At 36.8% G+C, this 26,154-nt stretch overlaps 1 protein-coding gene across 1 annotated transcript; it reads right to left on the bottom strand.

The window, feature by feature from the left end:
• Positions 1–10,842: 10,842 nt before the first annotated feature.
• On the bottom strand, positions 10,843–22,772 carry LOC140137366 (uncharacterized). The gene is made up of 12 exons (XM_072159006.1): positions 22,399–22,772; positions 21,670–21,817; positions 18,668–18,792; positions 17,705–17,840; positions 17,141–17,236; positions 16,192–16,322; positions 15,496–15,596; positions 15,175–15,331; positions 13,601–13,702; positions 12,679–12,837; positions 11,644–11,739; positions 10,843–11,289 (listed from the first exon to the last, which is right to left on the bottom strand). Exons 1-12 carry the CDS (start codon positions 22,531–22,533, stop codon positions 10,858–10,860), a joined length of 1,818 nt encoding a protein of 605 aa, XP_072015107.1. The 5' UTR covers positions 22,534–22,772; the 3' UTR covers positions 10,843–10,857.
• Positions 22,773–26,154: the final 3,382 nt, after the last annotated feature.

The raw sequence follows: 26,154 nt of genomic DNA, 5'->3' as shown, positions 1-26,154 counted from the left end.
TCCGTCCCGGGTTCAAACCCCATTGTGGTATTCTATTGTTTAGCGGCTATAGAGGGTAATGCATCATTTACTTTGAATGAGCGGTCTCACACATATTTTGTCTGAGGATAGCTGGATCAACCTCCTCTTCCTTAAGCGCGCTTCAGACTCCATATTGTACGTACAATATTGTATGTACAATACTTTTCGTGACGTCAAAAAGTATTGCACGTGCAATAAATAGTATGTACCGGGAAAATATATATTGTGCTACAATCGTTGGTTGCTTAATTGATACGTAGTTGCCAAATTTCTAAGAGTGGTAAATTTAGTGAGTGTTCGTGCACGGAATGATGAACATCTTTTATGTCTTTTTGTATTCAACTGTACTTAATATTAAAAGGCCTATTAATACTAACGATATCAATAATATTAAAATTGTAATAATAATATAAATGGCGCATTCAGTTCTTATTCATTTATTTATAGATTTATTTATTTAGGCCTATTTGTTTATTTATTTATTTGTTTATTTATTTATTGATTGATTGGTTGATTGATTGATATTAATATTAAAAGGCCTATTAATACTAACGATATTAATAATACTAAAATTGTAATAATAATATAAATGGCACATTCATTTCTTATTTATTTATTTATAGATTTATTTATTTAGGCCTATTTGTTTATTTATTTATTTGTTTATTTATTTATGTATTTATTTATTGATTGATTACTGATTGATTAATTGATTTAGCGATTCATTTATACTGACATTTAGTCATATATTGATTTAGTCAGTTTCTTAAGTATTATTTGTAGGCCTATGTATTTATTCTGGTTTTGATTTGATTGATACTGATATTTTTATTGTTTTTAAAGTTTTGGCATATAACATTATACATTATAACACGTTGTGTTATGAATTTGCAACAGCTTTTACATGTTGATATCGTTGAGGCATGTTATGATGGTGTATGTTATAGACCTACTTATGATCATCCCAATACATCCATAAACGTGTTAATGTGAAACGAGATTACTTGAAATATATATTTCAGAGTTGAAAGAGTTTCAACTACGAACATAATTCTAAAATATGTCTCTCTGATTGGTTGATTGTCAAGAGGATTACGGCATCCTCAAAGCCTCTTGCTGTAATTCTCTAATCGATATCTATTATAGGACCGATCTTTTGAAATCCATACAACCGTGTCAAATGAAATAGTCTCGGATCATAGTTTGTGGACGATACAACATTGATACGTCAGATTTCGGAATTGTATTAAAAATAGGCACAAATCACATTGAAAACAGGTTGAATGCTGGCAAAAGTAGATAAAATAACTATGGGTCGAATTTACATTAATCAGTGTCCTGGGCCAGGATAACATTTAGGACTCCTTCGCATTCTAAAACAATACTTTGAACACCAAATGTCCTTGCTTTCATTTTCTCATTTAATTTGTTTTAATTGTAATTAATTTCTTTGTCCACTGGCTCTGTGGTAAATCCGGTATTGCCCAATATTTATCGCCCATTACCCGTGTTAATCTATTTATTTATTAAAATGCACCATCTATTAAATTCCTGTAATACAATGTATAGGCCTAGTGTATTTGATAACAAATTTGTTTTTATTTTTTATTGGAATTTGGGTGCCATTACACGATTTCATATATATAAAATATGTTTGGGCATGGCGGAATTAGTATATGATTAAAGATAGACATACTCTTAGGCCCCCCTTTTTTAATGTTTGTACATTTATTAATATTAATATTTATGTACAAAATGCAAACGAATGTATATATATATTTGATTGTTTTGTAAACATTAAATTTGATGTTTACTCATAATTATGTCTGGAAAGTCAGGGAAAAACTAAGCAGCATCGGTATTTAGTTTCCTGGGAAAGTGGATCAGATGAGCAGTGAGTAAAAGCATTCGCCCTAAATCTTTATTTGATTTTTATCTTTTATGAATTTATTAGGCCTACTGGTAAAGTGCAGAAAAAACCTCAAAACGCACTCTAGGATTTTTCATCAGCAGCAGTAGAAATTTATCTTGCATAGATTTTCTGGTGTCCTCGCTTGGATTTAGCAAACAATGAACCGTCATGGTTATAGCGCGGGGATTTAATCTGATTCAACTAGTCGTGGCACGTATATTTATTGCACGTGTAATACTTTTTGACGTCACGAAAAGTATTGTACATACAATATTGTACGTACAATGCGGAGTCTGAAGCTAGCCTTAAGGTGGGCTTACACGATGAAATTTCCATTGCAAGGCCCATTACTTAGTGGGTGAGATTATGTGCTCACTGACCATGAAGCTGTGTAATTGATCAAAATAGACGAAGCAATGTTCGGCCTTGCAATTCCTTGAGCGTGGCCATAGCCTCATTTCAAATATATAGTTTTAGTTTTGGTTTTGGTTTTGGTCACGTGGTTTCCTATTGTCCTGCCTAACCACTTGAATCATAAGATATCGAACTCATTGTTTCTACCTTTTGTTTAAAACCGAACATTTGTGTCAGTCAGTTTCGGTTTTGGTTTCAGTTTCTTATAAGTGGCGTGGATCGTAAAATTATTTGATTTGAAGTTACCTACTCTAAGTATACAAAAGAAATGTTTAAATTTCGCAGTGCAATATTCACGAGCAGAGAAGTCGAACAAAGCAGTCTACATTTGAAAGCATTGATTTAGTTTGAAAGCATTGACTTGAGACTACGAATTAGCCTAAGCTGATTTCACTGTGAAAATATATAGACCATCGAAATATTTCCACAGACATTACAATAGGCACTTGACAGATTATGACTTTAGTGATATAAACACTATTATACACAATTCTATTTATGTGCATGTCGCATGACGGAAGATCAATATCATAGAAAGCTGGTTTAAACTAACTTTTATTCAATTTATTTATTGGAGAATAGAGAGAGATAGAAGAGACCGCCAGGGAAAGAGGGTATGTGTGTGAGGGGGAGGGGGTAAGGGAAAGGGAGAAAGAGAAACAGAGGGGAGAGAGCATTGGAAGTGGGAAGGGAAGGAGGGGGAGAGGGGGGCCCAAGAGTGGAGTGGAATAATAGGGAAGAGTCGATATCGAGTGTGGGGAGGGGGAGGGAGGAGGTTATATATAGGTGGCGGAGGGAACATAGGTAAGAGGTATGGGTTGTGCTTTCCGGGGAATAATCTAATTCATAATCAAATCATCTACATCATCATGCATCGTTTATATTCAGACAAATAAACAAAACACCCCCACCCCCACCCCTCAATATATGCACATGATGTCTATGCATAACTTATCAAACGAATCTCGGAACTCGTGGGTGTAATATTATGGTGTCATGGAAGTGTGCCAGCTACGGCAGAGAACATCAAAAGTCGTCCGCGTTGATAGATATCGATAATGAAAATGTTAGCACAATAGGCTATTATATGGTCGAATCCAACGAAAAGTGTACACGGCATGTTCAGGGCCATAACTTAAAAGTATTAATCAATTGGCATTCGTTTTTGTATTGTGTTTATTTGCCTTGATCATACGCTTCGCGCCATATATAATAAGACCCCTTCTGTGAAAAACTTAGACACAGAGACCCCAAAACATGCTAGTTTTACCCATTTTTTCAAAATATTTCTTAAAGTATTTTTAAAAACATCTAAATCAGTTATGAAAAGAAGTCATTGGATTGAATCTAAATAGATTTCCTGAAAGGTGTGTATTCAAAGATTGCCTGTTCATTTTTTCACATATTTGTACATAATTATGAATTTTTTGTGATAATTTTTTGAGTGGTATTTTTTTTACATTACCTACGAATACAATTTTTCATAGCACTAGATATATCTTTAAAAAATGGAAATCACTAATAAATGCGCAATTGATACAAGCTTTGATATGTCCAATACTGAAATGCATTGCATTCGGACATCTTTGTTATTGTGTTTAGCTGCCAGAAATTCTAAATGGCACAAAGGTAGGTTTGGTAAAAAATATGCATTACCTCCGAATACATGTTAAAAGCTGTGCCATTTCCACAAAGTGAGAGAATAGTAAACAATAGTTAAGCAATAGGTGCAGGGTAATACACTCTTTATTTCTACCAAGTTTCAATAACCTGCGTTTAAATATTTCTGAGATGTCAACAATAAAAGCAAGTATTCGTAGGTAAATTTCGGTAACCGAATGTTACCTACGAATACACTTTGACATCATGACAGTATTGTGAAACACCGCCATTCATGCCAATGCCCATATTGGTACATAACGAAGGCCTGCATGTTTGCTATCAAATCATATCACAATGAAAGTTGCGAATTCACATACATGCCCACCATGCAAAACTGAATACGGCTTAATTGGTGAAAAATATGTACTGAAATAGACAACGGTCTGCTCATTTGAAAGAAAAATCAGATTCAAAGAAGATTAGAAGGGATAAATACTTGGATTTGTCAACTGTCATGTGTGCTTCATTTTAAATGTTTACCGACCTTCCGGTTTCTGAGTAATTTGTGTCCAAATTGATTTATTCGAAGATAACTTTTGACGTTTTCGCTAAGGTTACCTACGAATACCATGGAAAAAACGACTGTTCTCATTGTCTCATGATCTAGACAACACATTGATGGACCCTGGTATAAAGCTAATTGTAGTTGCCCTCAAACGAAAGGCCACAAGACGTAACTGACTCCAAGATGGACTTCACAAGTCTGCAATAACGGTTTTAAGCGATTTGTGTGCAATTAAGCAAATTAAAGTCACTTTAGTGCCTTTGTTTCTTACTTCAATTACTCTTTCAACCGCTGTGAACCGACATTATTAATACATGATAGGGTCTAAAGTATCAATAAACGCACATAAAGAAAATAATACATTCAAAGTGCTTTATAAAATGAAGTTTTGATTGCGATATCCACCAAAAGTCTAATTCTTACCTACAAATACTGAAATGTTACTTACGAATACAGCATAATACATGACATGTGTAATGAAGTGTCCCTACCAATGGAAATTAATTGTCAAAAACTTTAAGCGGTACCCCAGGACACTATTATTACCCATATACGGATTCATTCAACAATTATTTATTATGTAAAATTGCTGATTAACTACTTGTATATCAAAATGAAGTGGTCAAAATCTTGCTAAAAGCATCAAAATTTTTTGATCTAAGGTAATAGCATTTATTCATTTGGACGTACCATCTGAAAGAGATCTAAAACTACCATTTTATTAATTCATTACCATAATAGCAAAATTTAAACCTATAAACTCAATATAGATATTGTTAAATCGCTCATGTTACCTACGAATACCCGGGTTTCTTCACCTTTTCATTGTATAAAGCGTTAGGTGTATGCGTATAATTCCTAATATTCTTGAAAACATATATCATACTCGTTCTTAATACAATGTGTAAATTGATTCATACTCATTTGATAAATAAAATACAGAAACTGACCTAAACTTCATTTTCAAAAAACTAGCATAAATTGACTAAGATCATATTGATCGCGTTATAAAAATAAAAACAAATATTTTCTGGTTGAGCTAGCATTTTCCTGACACCCTGTGGTCTACATTACACGAAAAAAGCATTAATGGGAATATTCCATTTGTTTTAGGCTGATTAGTATTGCGATAGTGAAAGCATCCTAGTGGTATTCGTAGGTAACATTGGGTTTTGATATCACATTTACTATCACACGTCCTGGATTTATTTTTCAAGATTAGTAATGGCACTTTTGGTTCCTATAAGGCCAATATGTCATCAATCAATGGGCAAAAGGAAAAATGGTGGAGACATCTTTATTTCGGACTTTTATTTTTGGCCCGTGGACACTTTTGGTTGGATTCGACCATATACGTATGGTTATAGGCCATTATACTTTTGATTATATATACCCTCTTGTGTCCTCCCAGCACAATAGTGTTATGATTGCACACCAGTTCATCTCCACATTTTAATCCCTTGATTTTTGGTTTCTGAACAATAGAGAAACCAAAACTATATATTTGAAATGAGGGACTGGTTTGGGATATACTCAAAACATAAGTAGTGGTTAATGATTTTCGTAATCATATCCAAATGGCTCATGTGTTGTCCTGAAAGCAAAAGATTGCCATCCTCTCCTGTATACAATTTTCCATAAAGAAAAGGCCAAGGACAAACTAAGATCAAAAGGGCTAAACACCACCACCGCCAACAACATAGGCCTACAAGTGTATAATGTAGCATGTGCACACATTTATCATGTTATGGATGGTGAATCAAGTTGGTCCCTACATTTCCAAAATGAATGCAGCGACCAGCTCGTGTTCACTCAGCTGATTGGCTGAAGGAGGTTAGATTGCATGCAACAACCTTGAAAGTAGAGCATGTCTCTACCTTTTTGCCTGTTGCTCGGGGGATTAATTTGCCTGATGCCTCGTGTAAGTCGGCCTTTACATCTTCTCTGGTTGAAGCGATTATCTGGAGTGTTTTTGTTGTTTTGTTTTGATTTTGAATAGCGTAGTTCAGCTCCATAAGTCAAAAGACCCATGAATTTGACCAAAACAGAGCATTGAAATACCCTTGATTTTGATTAGCTCTATAGACCCTAAATAGCGCGTTCTTCACACTTTCTTGGTTTTTCCAGGCGATTTTCACAGAAAGCCAAGGAATTTAGACCCTTTTTAGCGGGAATTTACGTAAGTTACATATTGAAGTTATGAAGGATTGAAAGACTACAATATGTACTCGAAGTTCATGTGCTGGTGATAAACATTTTCTATAAGTTTAAACTGACTTTCAGCACAGATATCCAACTTTGAATTTTCGATGTGTGATACACATCTTCATCAGGAGAACATCATAGGACTTCCTCTGATGAAGATGTGTGTCACATATCGAAAATTCATGGTTAGTTGGATTTCTGTGCTGAAACTTCAGTTTAAACTTTTAGAAATACAATATCATGTAAAAACAAGAATGTTTTGGTCATTATCTTGTTGTACTTGATGCAGATCACATAGGTTCAGGAAATACTACTAAGCCTGTAGAAATGATGACCAAGATAATGTAATAGAGTAAAATGTAAATCTGTGTTTTAGCTAGAGTATCTCGAGCTATGTGCCGCTGTTTCCGAGGCTTGGGGGGAGGTTTAAAGTAACTTGAACTTACCCTTATAGCCCCTATGTATGCGCTGCCTTTGTTGCCACCACCTTCAAATGCCACATTTTCGAATGGATAGTCGTAGCCACTCAATTCCTCTTTCTCCTCATCAGTTAACATACCGTAAACGTTCGCCTAATAACGCTCCTGGGCTCCTTTACCTTGGGGTAAATTTCATGTACAAATAGAAAGCTCCCTCCTCTAAAAATCCCAACAAGAATTAAGGGTATGTGCCTTTATTTGCTGGTGGAATTTTTATGGGAGAGCCCTTTTAGTTTGTGTCCAAAATTTCAGTTTTGTCAAGGGAGCCCATAGCGCCATTAGGCGAACGTTTACGGTAGTCGCTCCTGTGCCACTTGCCATTACGCAAAGCCAGTCACTTGCTGATGTTTATCAGGGAAAGTGAAATTATGCGTTTTTGTGAAAAGAAATAGAGAACCCGTGAACAATTTTACGCATGAACAAATCATTCAAGTTGCACGCTTTGTGGTCAAAATATTAATATATCGTAAGGACATTCATAGTTATTCATGACATTATTTCTGAAGGCCTACTTATTTTGTGACAAAATACAGTGGATGCCGTGGATCGTGGAATTATCGGCAGATTTGTTTTGCATACTGCATATTTCTAGAGTTTCTTAAGGGATCTGGAATGAGCGTTTTAAGCGTTTCGACAGTATTTTTTGTGGGACGTGAGAGCACATCAGACAAATCGAATTGCATTCTGAATAGGAAGAATGTCTTTCTGATATCAAATAATTTTCATTTTTGAAATTCACGATATAATACAAATTTTATGACAAATTATTAAAATTTGATATTTTTCACATTTTGATATATAACAGGCCTCGAAGTAAATTTTACAAAGCTAATGATATATTCTTAAAGTTTATGTAGCTGGGAGGAAAAGCCGACGATCAATTGAAAATTTTGACTTTTCATATTGAAGATATGGATTTTGTTCCCAAAAAGAACTAATTGTTTTTGGTGTTTTGGGAAAAAAATCCATATCTTCAATACGAAAGGTGAAAATTTTCAATTGATCGTCGGCTTTTCATCCCACCTACATATACTTTAAGTATAAATCATCAGATTTGTAAAATTTACTTCGAGGCCTGTTAAATATCAAAAATATCAAATTTTTAATGATTTGCCATAAAATGTGTATTAAATTGCGAATTTCAAAAAATCAAAATTATTTGATATCAGAAGGACATTCTTCGTGTTCAGAATGCAATTCGATATGTCTGATGTGCTCTAATGTCCCACAACAAATACTGTCCAAACGTTCATACCCCATCCCTTAATGGCGAGTTCAACAAAATAGAGTTACACAAGTTAGGTCTACAGCAGCAGAATGGGGTATGTTTGTCCCGGTGGGTTCAGTTTGTATTTAAAGGTAGGACGTATGACCGTTCCAGGATTTGAAAATGACCCCTATTTCACGGGGAATCGAGGACATTTGCAGCAAATTTACCCCCTATTTTGCGCGAAATCAAGGAAAATTTTCCCCCAAATACTTCCCCTATTTTTATCATTTTGAGGACGCATTTTCATTTCACCCCCTTATTATGAGGAATCGAGGATATTTTTCCGAAATAAATACCCCTATTTTTACCATTTCAAGGACGCTTTTGAACCCCCCTATTTCACGGGGAAATGAGGACAATAACGAAAACAGTAGCGGTAAAACGTGGACGGGGTGTGTGTGTATTTTGATACCAAATGATATTTTCTTTCAATGGTCCCTTTAAGACTAAGATCGATTATACTTTTTCTGAGAGAAATAATTTGGTGTGCTATTTAACCTGATTTGATCAACTTTGAAATTTGACCTCTGTGTTGACCTTTGACCATGAATATGACCGGAGTGTCGGGAATTATATTTTGGTAACATGTGTTATCACTGGTTATAGGACCATAAAAGAAAGGCTAAGAAGTTGCTTTGGTAGATAGGAAGAGTCCTGGGGGATGCACTTTAAATCTCTCTATAAGCTGATGGTATAAAAATCTCAACTTTTTTTGGAGAAAAGTTAGGGAATGGGCTGGGGATCACAAAATGCCCCTTTAAACTGTAACATATCATTAATTTATTTACAGGGAAATATTCGTAGCATTATACAACTCGGTTGTCTTAAAATTTGTATAGTTTATTAGTTCTTTTATTTGAGTTGATCAACAAGTTTATGATATTAAAATAAGCTTATATATTCTATATAGAATACTGTGGTTACTATATAATCACTCAAAAAGCATTTTATGTGAATTTTACATCAGAACTAAAGTGCTATTAAATTTTTATGAGCCTTTTTATTTTACATATGGACGGCAATATTGAAAAACCCTCATTTTGGGCCATTTTAGACACTAAAATGCCCATAAAAACAGAATATCACCTAGTTCGGATGTAAAATTCACACACAATGCTACATGAGTGAGTACAAACATATCAAATACATTTCATTCGGGGGCTATATCAAAAACAAAAAATGTCCAATACCTTAATGGTTATGGAACAAAGGTGCCATTAAGGGGGTACTACACCCCTGTGGTAAATTTGTTACTATTTTTGTATTTTTCTCAAAAATAATAACACACTGGTAACAAAAGTTATGTATATTATTGGGGCAAGGAATCCAATTACTACACTGAAATTTCAGTGATTCAAGACAAGCGGTTCGTTATTTATGATAAGAAATGAGGTACATCATATCGGTACCTTATTTCTTATCATAAATAACGAACCGCTTGACTTGGGTCACTGAAATTCCAGTGTAGTAATTGGATTCCTTGCCCCAATAATATACATAAATTTTGTTACCACTGTGTTATTAGTTTTTGAGAAATATTCAAAAATAGACACAAATTTATCGGAGGGGTGTAGTACCCCCTTAAAAGTCTCGAATTACGAAGCTCTTTTCTTTACTTTATTTGTGAATATTTTACAGGAAGAGAGGTACGTGGCACTACAAAAGTTCATATTTCTGACCAATTAATCTGACCTAAATCACTATATTTATAATGAAAGACAGAGATAAAAAGCCTAGTTCGCGTCTAAAATTCTGGCAACTATACAGAAAATGCCGTACTGCGCAGGTCGGCAACCAGTCACGGCGCGCCTTTGCCCTGACGTCAGACGTGATGTAGTCTTTTTATCTGTCTTTCATTATTAGATCTTAGGAAATGCCCAGTTGTGAAGCATTAGGTCGATTTTATTATCAACGTTGTTGTCAAAAATAAATTCCAGGTAGAAAAAAAGTGGAAAATATTTCTTGAATCTTGTCTCATGAGCTTCAGTTGGCTCTTCATTGTCTCTTGAACCAGGCATGAGAATGATCATCCATGAAAAAAACCGGGAAAGTTTGGAAATGCCTGAAAAGCACGTGAAATTTGGCTAAAAAGGCCAAAAGCGGACTGAAATTAAAAGAAAGTGCGAAAATTTGGACCAAAAATGGTCTGAATTCAGGCTTAAGCATGGGGGGGAGTTGGGGGGAAGTGGGGGGGTAAATTACAAATTACTCTGCCCATCCTTCCCATTCCACCCCTCGCTGAAACGTCCTTCACTTGGACAAGCGAAGATTTTTCATCTTGGCCAGGCGAAAGTTTGTCATCTTGGTAAGGCGAAAGTTTGTCATCTTGGTAAGGCGAAAGTTTGTCATCTTGGTCAAGCAAAAGTTTGTCATCTTGATCAAGCAAAAGTTAGACCTCTTGGTCAGGCAAAAGTTTGACCTGTTGGTCAGGCGAAAGTTGGTCACCTTGGTCAGACGAAAGTTTGCCATCTTGGTCAGGCGAAAGTTTGCCATCTTGGTCAGGCGAAAGTGTGTCACCTTGGTCAGACGAAAGTTTGCCATCTTGGTCAGACGATAGTTTGCCATCTTCATCTATCTTTGTTGTAGTTGTAACAGCTACATCATCAGTATTTGTCTTCTCATCTTCTTCATGTCTGTCTATCTCGCTTGTCTTCACTTCGAGAGTGTCCTTTTCTGGAGACTTTTCAAGATCAAAGGATGTCTTGACCGTCGGCGACTGGCACTGCGTATGACCATTTCTATTCGAATCAAGAGACTTTTTCTGTGGTTTCTTGGTTTCGATGTAGTACCTCAAGAATGCAATGCAGCCTAGCTTGCCTTGCTAAATGAAAAATAGAGACGGATAAAAAGTGAGTACGTATATAGTAAATTTAGCTTGTATATGTTATAATACTGCGCTATTATCATGATTATTAATATAGGCCTGTATGTTTTTTATGTGTATTTTTCATTAACTGATTAACATCTTATTCTTTCTGATGCCTACACATATATTAGGGGCCTATCACTCCCTCGCTCTCCTTCTCCCCCTCTCTACCTTTCTTTTTTCTTATTGTCTTTCACCCCTACCTCTAATCTCGATAACCCACCCGCTTCCCCTTGATAACAAAATCTACGAAACATATACCCGATAGCCACACCACGTTGTTACGGGTAATCAATCAGCTTGAATTACCTCAACAAGAAAGAGCTTATCCTGGCTTTCGAGATCAAAGTCCAACGTGTCCAGATACTTTGTGTTAATGCCAACTGTCCTGTCCAAATCATCTCCCTGAAAACAGATCATCAGTATTTTCAGAGTATTTGTTACATATGGAAAGGTTTCTATACGAAAACGATTCTCCTATAAACCATCCATGCACAGTTTCCACCTCGATACACCTGAGCACACATTTTCGTCCAAGAGCTTCCAAGCAGAGAACAGCAAGCAGTGAACTGTCTTCACCACAGTCTTTGACTGAGCACACATTTTCGTCCAAGAGCTTCCGGGCAGAGAACAGCAAGCAGTGAATTGTCTCCACCACAGTCTTTGATTACACTACACGTAAACCTCAAGTATTCCTTACAATATTTGTCAAATTTTATGTCATTAAATGAAAAAGCACACTTATATTGTCTATACGCTAGCCATGCTATATAGCGTCACTAGAATGAGCAATGGCAAATTCTCTTTAAATTGCAAATCTTGTGCAAAACGTTACTATTGTCGCCTATTTTGTCATACGGTTGTAAATTCAATGAACTATGACTTTGCTAAAGAGCGCTTAAAAATTGATATGTGAAATATTGTTACGGTGACATTCGTAAGAGGCAAAAATTATTATGGTTAAATTATGTTGTTAAAACACGTAATGTGTTTCAGCAGACAGGATCTGTTTGAGTATCACTTTTCTCCCAAGTGTCGGAGAAAGACGGAAGAGTATAACTCCAAAAACTTGTACAAAATAAAAAATTCGGTATAATACCAAAACATTTTTAGTATTAATTTCCACAGAATCTTTGGTATTATCAAACTAGAGAACTTTGCTAATTACCAAAAACCCAGAAAACACACATTTTGCTACTTGATAGTAACACCTTTAATTCCGTATAGCATGTATAGGGAAAAGAACAGTTTGAGATTAATATTTAACATTAATATGCCAAATTCCAGAAACCGCGAACTTGAAAACTGTCATGATATCATCACAAGAAAAAAAAACATACTTACGTTGACTACCAGTCTTTTGATATTGATCATTAGGCTGTCCATGATTGCATTGAAGTAATCTCCGACACTGTTTATAGGGCGACTGTTGAAACCACGAAAGTTGGACATCAATGCTACCCCTCGTTGTTCAGCGAAGTAAATGAGTTCTTGAAATGAAAGCTGCGGTATTATGGCAAAATGTGGGATTGTGTCAAAATTATTTGCACTTGACACTATTACTAAAGAACTTATAACACAGGCCAAATACCCAGCAAACACAAAAACGTTTAAAAACGTTTTATCAAAACAAGTTATATTTTGGATTTTGGTTTAGGCAAAAACGTTTTAATAACATTAAATGTCGGGTTAAGCTCATGAAACATTTTAAAACGTTTATTTTTGCAAACATTTTTGCCAAATATTTTGTCAACACTTAAATTACATTATGTTAAAATATTTGCAGAAGGTTATCAAAAAATGCTTTTAATGTTATTTAAACGTTTTACACCCTTTATATATCCCGACATTTAAACGTTTTTTGTCAATCTTTTATAGCGAACCTTTTGCGAATGATGTCGAAAACGGTTTGTGTTTGATGGGTAGTAATATTAGATATTTAATATGAAAATGATAAATTGAAATCAATCATTATTTTACAAGTCTTGACAAACATTAGCCATGAGGCTTCCTTAGCCATTATACCAGTGCTTACAATTTTGACATCGTATATCACCTAGAAAGATAAATCAATAAAATGGATCCATATTGGAAGCCTGACTGACCACTAACCAAGCTTCGAAAAAACGGACCTTAGAGAATAGAACCATTTTTTAGAAGATACGTCTTAAACTAGATCAGTTATGCTTTAAGTACAAAATATTGGACATAAAATATCGCTTGTTTTATTTTCAAAATGAGAAATTAATGATTCTGTTATACTCACGTCCCCGCTCTCATCTGTATCAAGCCGTTTAAACAATTCATCAACTGTGGCATTTTCACCGAAAAGGAGATCTACCTGAGCCTTGGTCATATGTCCATTTTCCTGAGATAGGAAATAAAATATTGATACTGTCTACACAATAAGCTCCATCTCGATTCTCGATCTTGTCCCCTACTCTTTTGGACTTACTCCGTATGCATTACGTGATAAAGATTTAGGGTTGTAGATCGGGATATAAGTTTCTGCACTGTCCTCAACGCAGTATCTCCTTTGGATATACTATACTAGTATATTACTACTCCCTGTTCCAGAAAAATACAGCGCTAATATTTTTTTTGATTAAAACAATCATGTTTTGTCATTGGCCGTAGGACATTTTTGAGAGAATAAAATCATTATGTTCAATTCGCCGGCATGAGCTGTTGTGGCGTGTGGTGGTGAATTCAACAACATGTAATCGTGGGTGGCGCTGGTTCGAATCCGAACAGTTCTGATTTTTTCTCTCCTTTATTATAATGCAGTCTGTCTGAGCTCCATTTCCTTATTTGCCAAATAAAACATAGCTTTTCCGCTTCATAAACAACCGAACAGGTGGAACCAATATTTTTTGATGGTTTGAAAAGTGAAGAGCTAAACTAATGGGATTATAGGCCCTGGCAACCAAAAACCGAAGCCCCCCTCCCATATGCGCGCATGGCTATGTTATTTACTAGATTACTAAACATGATAAAAGATACTCGTGTGGTGATTCAAACAGAGAAGTGGAAAGGTCAGTAACTAAAGATATAATGATAAGTATTTTGGGTATTGTATCCGGTATGACACGGTTTTGACACGTGATGTTTCCAACGACAAGTGCCTGCGAAGTGGCAATCAAAAATAGAAACCGCTATATCCAACCAAGCCGTAAAATCTTACGCTTTTACAGGTCGATCGTGTCAGAAAGCATTACAAGCTAATCCTTACCCTAATCCTAACCCTATCCGTAATTTTAACACTAAACCTAATCCTAACCCTACATTTCGCGTGTAATCAAGGATTCTCGAGTAACAATATACTGGTATAATTATATGAAACATGTGAAAGGGTGGCCCATTTAGACAAGAGATATATATTGACTTTGCATAGAGATTTTGATCTATTTGATTCAGATTGAAGACGGTGATTGGTCAGTGTTATCACTTGGAAGCTCAACATTTTGCAAATTTAGAAAAGTAACGTTTACCAAATTGAGGGTAAATGCTGGTTTCATACTTTCTGCCGCTTGCCGCTGAGCGGCGTGACGCTTCATCATGCCGCTTGCACTTGCACTTGTAGTCTGCAAACAAAGCGGCACACCGCTGAAAGTTGACTTGAATTCAACTCACAGCGCGGGTGCTGCCGCCGCGGCAAAGCAGTGGAGTGATCGATATATCGGCTTGCCGCTGGTCACCGCTAGCGTTTCTGGTGCGACTGGGCAGTGAAGTAAAATCATCTTCATAGCGGCAAGCCACGGGAAAGTATGAAACCAGCATTTGATTGATTTATCCATAGAAGTGCTAGAGTACTTTCATGACTTATCTTGAATCTCTCACCTTATTCAATACTTGTTTGAGTTCTTCTTTAGAGATAGTCCCACTACAGTCAAAATCACAGTTGGAACATGCCAACAGGAAGGCTTCCATAGCTTCACTTAGTTTATCATGAGTCTCGGCATTTTTTGTCCGTCTCGCAATCAACGTCTTGCGTTTTCTAGATTCAAAACATATCAAAAGATAATTATGTACTTTATGATCACGCACTGCCCCCTGGCTACGTCATTATTTTTCCAAACTTTGCCAAAATATATTTAAAGTTGACTCCCCCCCCCCCAAAAAAAACCCCCAAACAACGGGGATGTTTGTGTGTATTCATACCTGGTCAGTGCTGTGTCTGGGAATACTGAACTATTCTTCAAATATTTTTGTTCCCGCTTTTCGAGTTCCAGCTTCATGAGTTCCTGCTCATCTTCCGAATACTATATACAAATATCAAAACAAAGGGTGATTTTCAAGAACTCATAATGATACTTGTTTTAATGAAGGAACATGGTCAAAGTTCTTGATCGTGCATTGATGGAGAGAACCAACGTCTTGGATAACATGATAAGGGCTCAATCTGTAGCAGGGTTAAATAAAATTCTAGGTGACAAAACACGGAATGTAAACAATATTTTATGACACAATAGGCTTTCTAGAAATATTGGTAGCCTACATTGTATAAGACTGCTCTTTCCTATATTTCCATGATCAGCTTCTTCATGGAGAAAGTATCAAGTTCGACTCTCTCCCTGCTTCTGTCGGTTTCTCCCTCTCCCAATCTATATTGTTTTCCGCAAAGTCTCTGATCCTATCATCTTGTCAGTATTCGTGTCCTCCTCCTTCTCCTCCCCATCTCATTCTCTTTCCTGACCTCTACAACTCTCTCTACTTCTCTGTCTGCTCGTCTCTTTTCATCCTTCTGTCTCTCTTTCCCCCATCTCTCTCTTCTCCTCTCTGTTTTCTCCCACCTGCCGCCGTCTGTTACGCTTAAACTAATGTAACACTGAATATAGTTCTAAAAAATGTTCTTACCAACAACATCCCGATCGTTCTATCATTTCGTTCACCAAACCTTTCACGAATATCCCATGCTTGAGAGAAATCTTTAGACCGAGGAATTCGTTTTAGGAAATTGTCACCTGGTTCCATAGAGAGAAACCAACCTGAGAAAAAATCAAATATATCCAGAAATTAATATGAAAAGCGTACAACTCATTTTGATCGAGATTTAGTGCGGTTAAAATTTAATTGCAGTTTTATTTTATTTACATGTAAGATTTGTGCAACTGTATGCACTTTTATTGTTCGCGAAACGTGCGACTTGAAACGATTTTATATACTTTTTATCCCCTGGCTTTAGCCATGGCAGGGGATATTGCGATGGTATGTTCCTTTGTGTAAATTGCTGGTAAAATGTTTGCAAGAATTCTGCTGAATCGCCTTTTCTGTCATCAGCTTCCTGGGAGTCAAGGTGGCTTTAGACAAAATCGAGGTGCAATAATGATCTTTGCAGCTTGACATCTTCTAGAAAACGTCGAGAATAAAATGTTGATTTGTATTTCACCTTTGCAGACTTTACTAATGCATTTGACACCGTTAGCCGTGAAAGAGTCTTTGCAGACTTTACTAAAGCATTTGATACCGTCAGCCGTGACGGAGTCTTCGGTTGCCCTGATAAATTATTCATAACCATTGTTCGTCAGTTGCATGATGGCATAATGGCTAATGTACAAGATCAAACTGGATCATGCAAATTCCCTGTTACAAATGGAGTCAAGTAAGGTTGTGCTCTTGCACCAAAACTCTTCAGCACGATGTTGTCTGTCATCTTGGTCATATCATCATTTGCATCACGGTGAACATAGGTCCATATAAGGTGTATAATTGCTAAGAAGTCCGTAAATGTTTAAAAAAAACCTGTCGTCGTTTATCATGTTTATCGTTATGAAAAAAGATAAAATAAGAAATACTATATACTTACCATCAAATACTTGGATTGGATAGTTACATAGCAGACCGCCGTCGACAAACAAGTCCGATGTTGTGTACATATTATATTTTACAGGACTGAACACACCTGAAAAAATACAAAATATTTATCAATATGTCGTGTTTTGTCGGATGATAATGGTGATTAGGATGATGACGACGATGAAGATCATGTTATTGTTGTTGTTGTTGTTGTTGTTGTTGTTGTTGTTGTTGTTGTTGTTGTTGATGATGATGATGATGATAATGATGATGATGATGATGATGATGATGGTGATGATGATGATGATGATAATGATGATGATGATGATGATGATGATGATGATGATGATGATGATGATGATGATGATGATGATGATGATGATGATGATGATGATGACGATGATGATGAAGATAATTATATGAAATGGTGATGATGATATTGGTTGCTGTTTATGATTATGATGGTATTGGATCATGATATAGGATAATGACGATGATCATCGCATGGCTGTAAATTGACACTTTTCACTTGAGCTCTGTAAACCGAGTTCTCATGAGGCGTATTTGAGTTTACCTGGTATCGACAGTGACATCCGAATCGCCATTCTGATAGGAAGATCCGGGGTAGTTTTGACATGACAATATACACAGTCTAGCTGATTCAGATTGGTGGTCGTGATACAAAGCTCTCGGCCATACTTTCGGTATAACTATATAGAACATAAAAAGTTCCAGTTTATAGGCTACGCACATATAAATTTATGCAAACAACAAAATGATTAATCTTTATTTATACTCATGCATACATATTCGAAGTTCTTTCAATCATCATAAAAGCCCCATACAAATATCATATAAACACAACAAAACAGATGAAGCAGCTAAAAGTAACAATGTCTGACGATTGATGCACTGCTATACACAATAACCAAACAAAAGTTGACAAAAGTTGCTACTTTACGGACAGGATAAACAAAACCACAAACAATTCCACATGGGCAGACATTCATTCATTCATTCATTCATTCATTCATTCATTCACTCATTCATTCATTCATTCATTCATTCATTCATTCATTCATTCATTCATTCATTCATTAATTCATTCATTCATTCATTCATTCATTCATTCATTCATTCATTCATTCATTCATTCATTTATTTATTTATTCATTCATTCGTTCATAATTCATCAAATGAAAAAGTTTGGCTACAAACGATTCTTTTTCAAATTTTATGTCATTAAATGAAAGAGCCCCGGGGAAAGAGCACACTTATATTGTCCATAATACTAGCTTCATTTCAATAAGCAAATTCTCTTTAAATTGCAAATGTCTTGTGCAAAAAGTTTTGCCTGTTTTGTCATACGGAGCGCTTACAAATTAATTGATTATGTAATTCATTGTGTGCATGGAATTGCTTGCCGTGGTGCTGTGTGTGAGAGGTGTGCGTCTACCCAGGGGGCTGGGTTTTCTATCTTTGATTTGTATATTGGCCTATATCTTACCGATATAAAATAACAAAACAATAAATTTACCTCGAAAAATGTAATATCAGGGTCGCCTGTCTTATCCTCAAAAGTTGTTCCTAGCCACTTGTACAGTCTAGACCCAGGATGCCAACCGTAGGAACGGTAAAGGTTCATCAAGCCAAATTTAGCATCTGAAAATAACAAAAGGTACACGATAATGCCAAGAAAAAAAACAAATTGTTTGGCTGTCCTATACATCTTTCTGGGGTAGGAGCGGACAACCTTTTCTAATCATAGTCCAAAACTGTATGTGGAACTGGCAATGAAATAAGATTAAATAAAATAAATTTACAAGATATATAAAAAAGAGAGAATATTTTCACTTTTAAATTACTTCATTAATGTTTTAAACCAACTTGTGGTCTAACTGTTTTAACCCGAAAACTACCACCCCCTATTTGTTATCCGTCATCTGGTCATAAAACACCACCGCGTTTACGCCCAAACGTCCTAAGCTAATCATAGCTTCATCCTTAAAAATACACATAACATTTTTTACCCCAGCAGCCAGCACCTTTTACCCGGAGGTAGGACCGGCAATCAAAAATGACCGTGATGTGGAGGGGGGGGGGGTGAATTGTAAAATGATTCCAATAGCTACTGACTTTTTACTTATTAGTGAAGTTGAAATAGTCATGTCATATAGAACATTATGTGAAAATCCCATTTTCGCAGAAATTCTAGCCGAAAATCAATTATACTTTCGTGCATCGCCAGAATTTCCCAAATTTGCATGGACGCCCTCACATTATGACGTCATAACGACATTATGCGGGGAATGTTTGTACTTATTTTGGTATTACTGGATAAAGGAGCCCCATAACCATAATTGGTACCAAATATAATGGTATATGACGTTTATAATTGAAAATTACTGGGGGGTTCAACCTCCCCTTCGTAGTCCGTGTTGCAAAATGTGGCTCAGCAGTGTTTGGTTCAAATCGTAATTTAAAATGCAACATTTCTCAAAGAAAAAAAAAAACATTTTTAAAATTAGGGTAGGGTACATATGGGCTATTCCAAAATATTAGCGCACTTCGCCTTAGAGGAGTAACTCTTCAACAAAAGAAATGTCTGGATTTCCAAGTTTGCTTTCTGAAAACGACTGGAATTCCAGCTGTCAATGTTTCTGCAGAAATGAAATAAATAAATGAATTGGCAAAATGAGCATCGCAAATTGAGGATGTTTTCCGATTTTGAACTATTTTTCTGCTGTTTTGTCCGCCTTTGGGCACTTAAAGGGGCATTTCGTGATCCACAGCCTCATCCCCCACTTTTCTCAAAAAAGTTGAGATTTTTATATCACTGGAAACCTCTGGCTACATAATGTTTATGTACAAAATATTTCTTGCAGATTAATTCGTTTTGCAAAGATATCGTGAAATTTGAACTTCGTTCTGGTGCACCAGAACGAAATTACAACGCATTGTCTATGGAGCAGTGTAATACACATAATCATGCATAACTCGCAAACGCAACATCGGAATCAACTGAAATTTTGGGAATAGGCTTTTTTCGTGGATATGTACTGAAAAATGTCATAAAAAGAGGATGCTAGGATCACGAAACACTCCTTTAAATGTCTGGATTTAAATCCAACAATCATGGCTGGACAAAATGTCCGGAAAATACGAACTCTATACGGGGTGTACATTTATTTTCCGGAATAGCCCATTCATACTGCGTGCAGTAAAGGGAAAATAAATGTTCCTAGTTATAAAAAAATTTGGCGCGAGCGTTTGACGACCAGCCGAAACAACGGAGGGCTCACCCTTTTCTGAAGTGGAATATACCCGATGACCCCTCTTTTTGCAAAGCCGTACCCGATGACCCTATACCCCCTTTTTTAAGGTTCAGCGACCCAAAGACATACATTTTTAGAATTTTATCATCAAAATACCATACATTAATGATGAAATTTTCAAATTCTCTTATTTCAGCAAATTGTATATTGTAAATATTCCCAATTTTGGAAGAAAATATTTGCTCCATTTAACAGTTAAAAAAAATTGATACCCTTTTCTCAAAATGTTACACCAAATGACACCTTTAAAAAAAAATGTTTATCACCCAATTAATAGCCTATAAAGCAAAGCCTTTTCACAATTATTAATAAGAGTAGGTATAGCATGTATAGTGTACACACATGTACTAGTACATTCTTATACAGAAAAGGCAAAATAAACGGGAGCTAACGGGTTAATCCTAGTTTTCACAATAAGGTGCTGGCGTTGGACGACCAAATAATAAAAATAAAAATAAACGGGAGCTAACGGGTTAATCCTAGTTTTCACAATAAGGTGCTGGCGTTGGACGACCAAATAACTGTTAAGTTTAAAGTTAACGCATAATACGTAATCTTGAGCAATGATCAGACTTCTATTGACCAAATAACCTGCTTCTGGGCAGAAACAAGAATAAAAGGTCAAATTTATCTTTTATAGCTTTTTATATATTGCATACCACCAAAAGGAAGTGTTATGGTCGAGCACCCTTACCTGACAAACAAGGCCCTATGTCACATGGGGGAAAATGGCAAATCACACATAGTTAGCCTGTTTTCACAGATTTCGTCATTATTTTAAGAAATCTGGCTGTTTTTGTGTGATCTCCCATTTCCCCCATGCGATATGGGGCCTCAAACAGTAACAGTGGCGGCGACAGGAATCTTTTTTTTTTTGGGGGGGCTAAGTGAATTTCGGAAGGGGTGCAAAATTAACTAATTCTGCGCAAAATTGACGCAAAATGGAAATTTTCGTAATTTTGGTGTTTTACTTTGGGGAACTGGGGGGGGGGGGGGGGGGAAAAATCTGGGGGGGAGGCCCGCCTTGCCCCACCCCATAGTGCCACCACTGCTGACAAAGCTATACCATAATGAATAATGTTGTTAAAGTTTAAAATTCATCATTATTAAAATTAATATGACGAGAGAAGGGCAATTGAGAGGAAAATTTGAGGAAGGGGTCCGGGTGGGGCATAAAATGGATGAAAATAATATAATGGCGTACCATGACATATTCTTTTGAGATCCCTGTCACATAAATCTTCTATCTCATATGACGTATATCCCACAGCAGCCCATGCAGCAGATATGGCACCAATACTAGCACCAGATATACGACGGATATTCTTCCACACTCCAATTTCCTCTAAAACCTGAAAAAGTTCAAGAACAAATTAAATAGCGTTCTAAGTTATGGGCTGTGCTATAATACTTGTAATGATAAATATTTTATATTCAAAACTCTATTTGGTGTGTCTTATGTGCTCTCGATCTCAGGTCGAAGAATACGTGAAAATGTTGCTTTCCGAGCCCTTAATATAATGAAATTAATTTGCCACACAGCGGAAAACAACAATTTTCAGCAGGGGGGAGGGGGGCTAAAACTTGGCAACTTTTTGGTAGGCCATCCGGGGGGTGCCCGACGGAGTCAAAAATGTTGAACTTCACCTGGGATTATGGGGGGGGGGGGCTGAAAGGTATTCCAGCTCCCGCACATTGAGCGGGCTGAGCCCCCCCAAAAAAAAGCCCCCCGGTTCCTATAAAGCCTATGGTCAAAAGCAACAACAAAACAAAACCGTGAACAAATATGTTTATTACAAAATAGACAACACATACCATAAGGCCTACCAATACCAATACCAAATGATCTAACTTTACTTAACTTTGTTGTTGTTTTTATGTTATTTGACATAACTTAATACTAATGGTAAATAGTGGTGTATGTTAAACTTACCCTTATAGCCCCTATGTATGCGCTGCCTTTGTTGCCACCACCTTCAAATGCCACATTTTCGAATGGATAGTCGTAGCCACTCAATTCCTCTTTCTCCTCATCAGTTAACATCGTTGCTCCTGTGCTACTTGCCATTTTTATCTGGTGTCTAAATGCTAAATTTACATGTATACTATTCTGGTATGGCCCTATAGACCACAGGCATATCTCCGGTTCGTCAAAAGCAAGTTATTGTTTTTTTTTCTGCGACCAAGGCTACCTTTTGTATTATACATTACATGCAATACAATGAAGTACAATTCTCCACAACAATGGTTTTAGTGAATACATACAAGGTATTTGATAGATATCCAGAAAGGTCACGATAAGAGTTTGCACGTAATTGCATAGATGAACTCCTGGATGGGGCAGCTTTAATTAGCATGAGGCCGCATTGATATGTAAATAGCGTATTGTTATTTAAATTTGCGCCCAGACGTATTGAGGGCGACAGTCATGTTATCCAGACGGAGAATGGCTGCATATGCCGGGCATGTCAATTTGCTGAGTGAAGGCTGATAATCACCTTTATGTATAGGTAAATAAGCTAGTATATTTCGTGTACCAGTTGGTTATAACAAAAAATTAGTATCATATAATATATTAAATGTATAAACTTTGAAATTTACATGAATTTGAAGAGCAGAGCTTCGAAATGTAGCTAAGTCAGGCGATGTGAAATTCTGCTGCGTGACCCCCTCTGCGTGGTAGAATTATATTCATAAAACATTGAATTTAACAGATATCATGGGTAGCCAACCACGATTTATCAGCATTTAAAATATATGTTAATTAACAAAGATAAATAATAAAGAGTACAAATGGCAATTAACTAGTAAACAAGCCTGAAATCTTAAAATGTTGCCACGTGATTTCCCGAACACATGATATGTTAACATGTGACCACTATTCAGATTTACCGTAAATATTTGGAGTATGCTTGCACATCATGCACATACACTGTGCATTTCTTTACTTCCGTATAAAATCAATAATTCATGCTGGGAGCCAAGTAACATTGTCTGCTCAGAGCAGATTGGTATTTTATTTTACTTGAGAGCATAATAGAAATACATAAAGACGAATAAGGCGCCATGATGGAAGGTCAGGTCGGGTATCAAAGGTTATTATAACTTAAGGGACCGTTCATTATTAACGCGGGAGGGGGGGTCGGAGGAATGTTGAGCTTTATGGGTGAAAAATACCTAACCCCCTATTGCGATGAATCAATTTCACGTAACCCCCTATTGAATCAAACAAAATCACATAACCCCCCTCCCTCCCCTTTCAAGCAAACTTTATTAATTCAGTCACAGAGATTGGGATTTAACTTTGGGGGATAGAATAAAAAAAAAATTCTTAAAATCATAGTAGTCCAGGTCTTTTTGGCGACAAGTCTATTGTACAAATGCGCGCAAAGCGCGTGGAAATTGTGGCAATTTTGAAGCTAAACTGATGAAAATATGGTGCAAAAGTGGAATAAATTCATGCAAAGCACAAAATAATTTGCAATTTTTAGACTAAAATGGCCATATGTAAGGTTAATTTGGTCAGAAACCTACATAGGCATACAGGCCTCAACATTGGGGGCAGTGGCGTAACTAGCGCCCGGGGCAAGAAACTGCAAGAAATTGGTGCCCCTACCCCCCCGAGAATATCTTAGACGCGGGCAGTGGCGTAGCTAGGGGTTGTGGCGCCCTAACCTAAGGATAATCCCCCAAATCTTGAAACAATTGCGCGCGGAGCGCCCAAAATTTTGGACAAAGGCCTACCACTAATTAATTATGGTTACTAGAAGTTGAATATCGACGGTCTTGAAATGTTCTTTCAATTGATTTTGTGCTAAAATGCGCGTGAAGCGCGCATAAATTTTGACTTTCATCGCTTGGAAGGGCACAGAATCGATGCTGAATTGGTCAATTTGGCACCCCCCTAAGGCTGGCGCCTGGGGCACTTTGCCACCCTGCCCCTAGTTACGCCACTGATTGGAGGGGAATAATTGTATGGACCATCCCCCTGGCAAAATATTGGGGATTTACTGCCCCACCCATCCCTGGGATCTACGCCTATAGATCTAGGGCTAGGCCTACTTTTGGTGAGAAAATTTATAGGTGTGTGCTTGCAGGTGGGGTGGTCATGTGGTGAGGAGTGAGTTGTTTGTGTGTGTAGCATCTGGCAGTGGCGTAGATTTCTTTTTTGACATTGGGGGATGGGGTAGGAAAAAGAAAAAAATTCTTGAAGTATAGTGAATCCAGCACATTTTGACCGTTGACTATGTATATGGAACAAATGCGCGCGAAGCGCACAATTTTTTTTGCCCTATTGAAGCTAAAATGGTGAAATATGATGCAAAATTGGAACAATTTTGTGTGAATAACTGAATAAGTCATTAGACAATTATGTATGGTATGATTGACTATTAAATTTCACATGACCCCCTATCAGGAAAAATAAAATTACATAACCCCCCTTGTTTGTCAAAGTGAAAATCACATAACCCCCCTACATTTCCTCCGGCCCCCCTCCCACATTAATAATGAGCGGTCCCTAAATACTACTTGTATTTCCCACCTTGCCTCTGTCACATAATTTCCTTCATATTATTGACAGCAAGTCCTAATTTTGACTTTGCTATTGCAAAATGTCATTTCATATCAAATTAGTAGACTTTTTGAAAAAACATATCACTGGTGCCTGATGGGAATACCCGTTCGCCATTTCATTAAACTGGATCGTTTTCGCCTGTTTTGTGCCCAGATGTATTGGGGGCGCGCTATACTCTCATTGAACAGGCAAAGTTCGCAAAACTAACAACGTTGTTATTTGCCAAACTCAATTAACATGATCCAAGGGGTCGAACATGAATTATTCATAACGAGCTATAACGGATCGATAACTGGCCTCACTTTCTAGCTAGTAAACCAGCTGAATTTTTCATAGATTTTGCGTTGCTAAATAGAACAACCGTGAATTTAGTGTCACCCCCTTGGGTAATTGGTATCAAACCATAGAAGGAGCACTCGGTCTGTGGATATATATGTCTTTACTCTAGGGGAGTGAGTTGGCAGAAATATGGCTAAGTGGGTTATAAGGTCAGGGGAGTAACACAATTTATGCAGGACTTACTTCTATGTTGAAGTGCAGTACTTAGTATTTTGTTTATCCCTATTAGTGGACACATACCTCTAGCAGTCACTAGAGAATAGTTCAAGAAACACGTGCATGCACCATAATGTCTACCCAGAATCCATTGCTGCAAATTATTTTTGAATTTCAAACTTTGTCCGAATGGTCTGCAAATGGTAGAGATTTGTCATTTCTGTCTGTTGGTAAGGGTATGGATGTGGTTGTGTAAGGCTTTTAGCCTACCCATAATGCAATGTGAAGTGGTTGTTTACCCATGATGCAATTTGTAAACTTGCTCCTATCGGGTTGGAATTCGGGGGTAGACACTCTGGGAGTATAAAACTGCAAAAGTCAGGTCAAATTTAAAGTTGCTCCGATTGGTCTGTAAACCGGGGAAAATAATCCCTACCAAACTGCAAAGTTCATCCGAGGTCAAAGGTCAGGTCAAATTTGGGCTGTATCTCGGGGAAAATGATCATCCCCAACACCCGGGGTGTCTAAAACCGCAAAGGTCATCCGAGGTCAAAGGTCAGGTCAAATTAAAAGCTGCTCCGATTGGGCTGTAACTTGCGGAAAAAAATCCCTGGCTCC

Source organism: Amphiura filiformis, chromosome 17 (genome assembly GCF_039555335.1).
Source record: "Amphiura filiformis chromosome 17, Afil_fr2py, whole genome shotgun sequence".
In the NCBI taxonomy this organism is placed as follows: domain Eukaryota; kingdom Metazoa; phylum Echinodermata; class Ophiuroidea; order Amphilepidida; family Amphiuridae; genus Amphiura; species Amphiura filiformis.
This window is presented reverse-complemented; position numbering and strand designations above follow the sequence as displayed.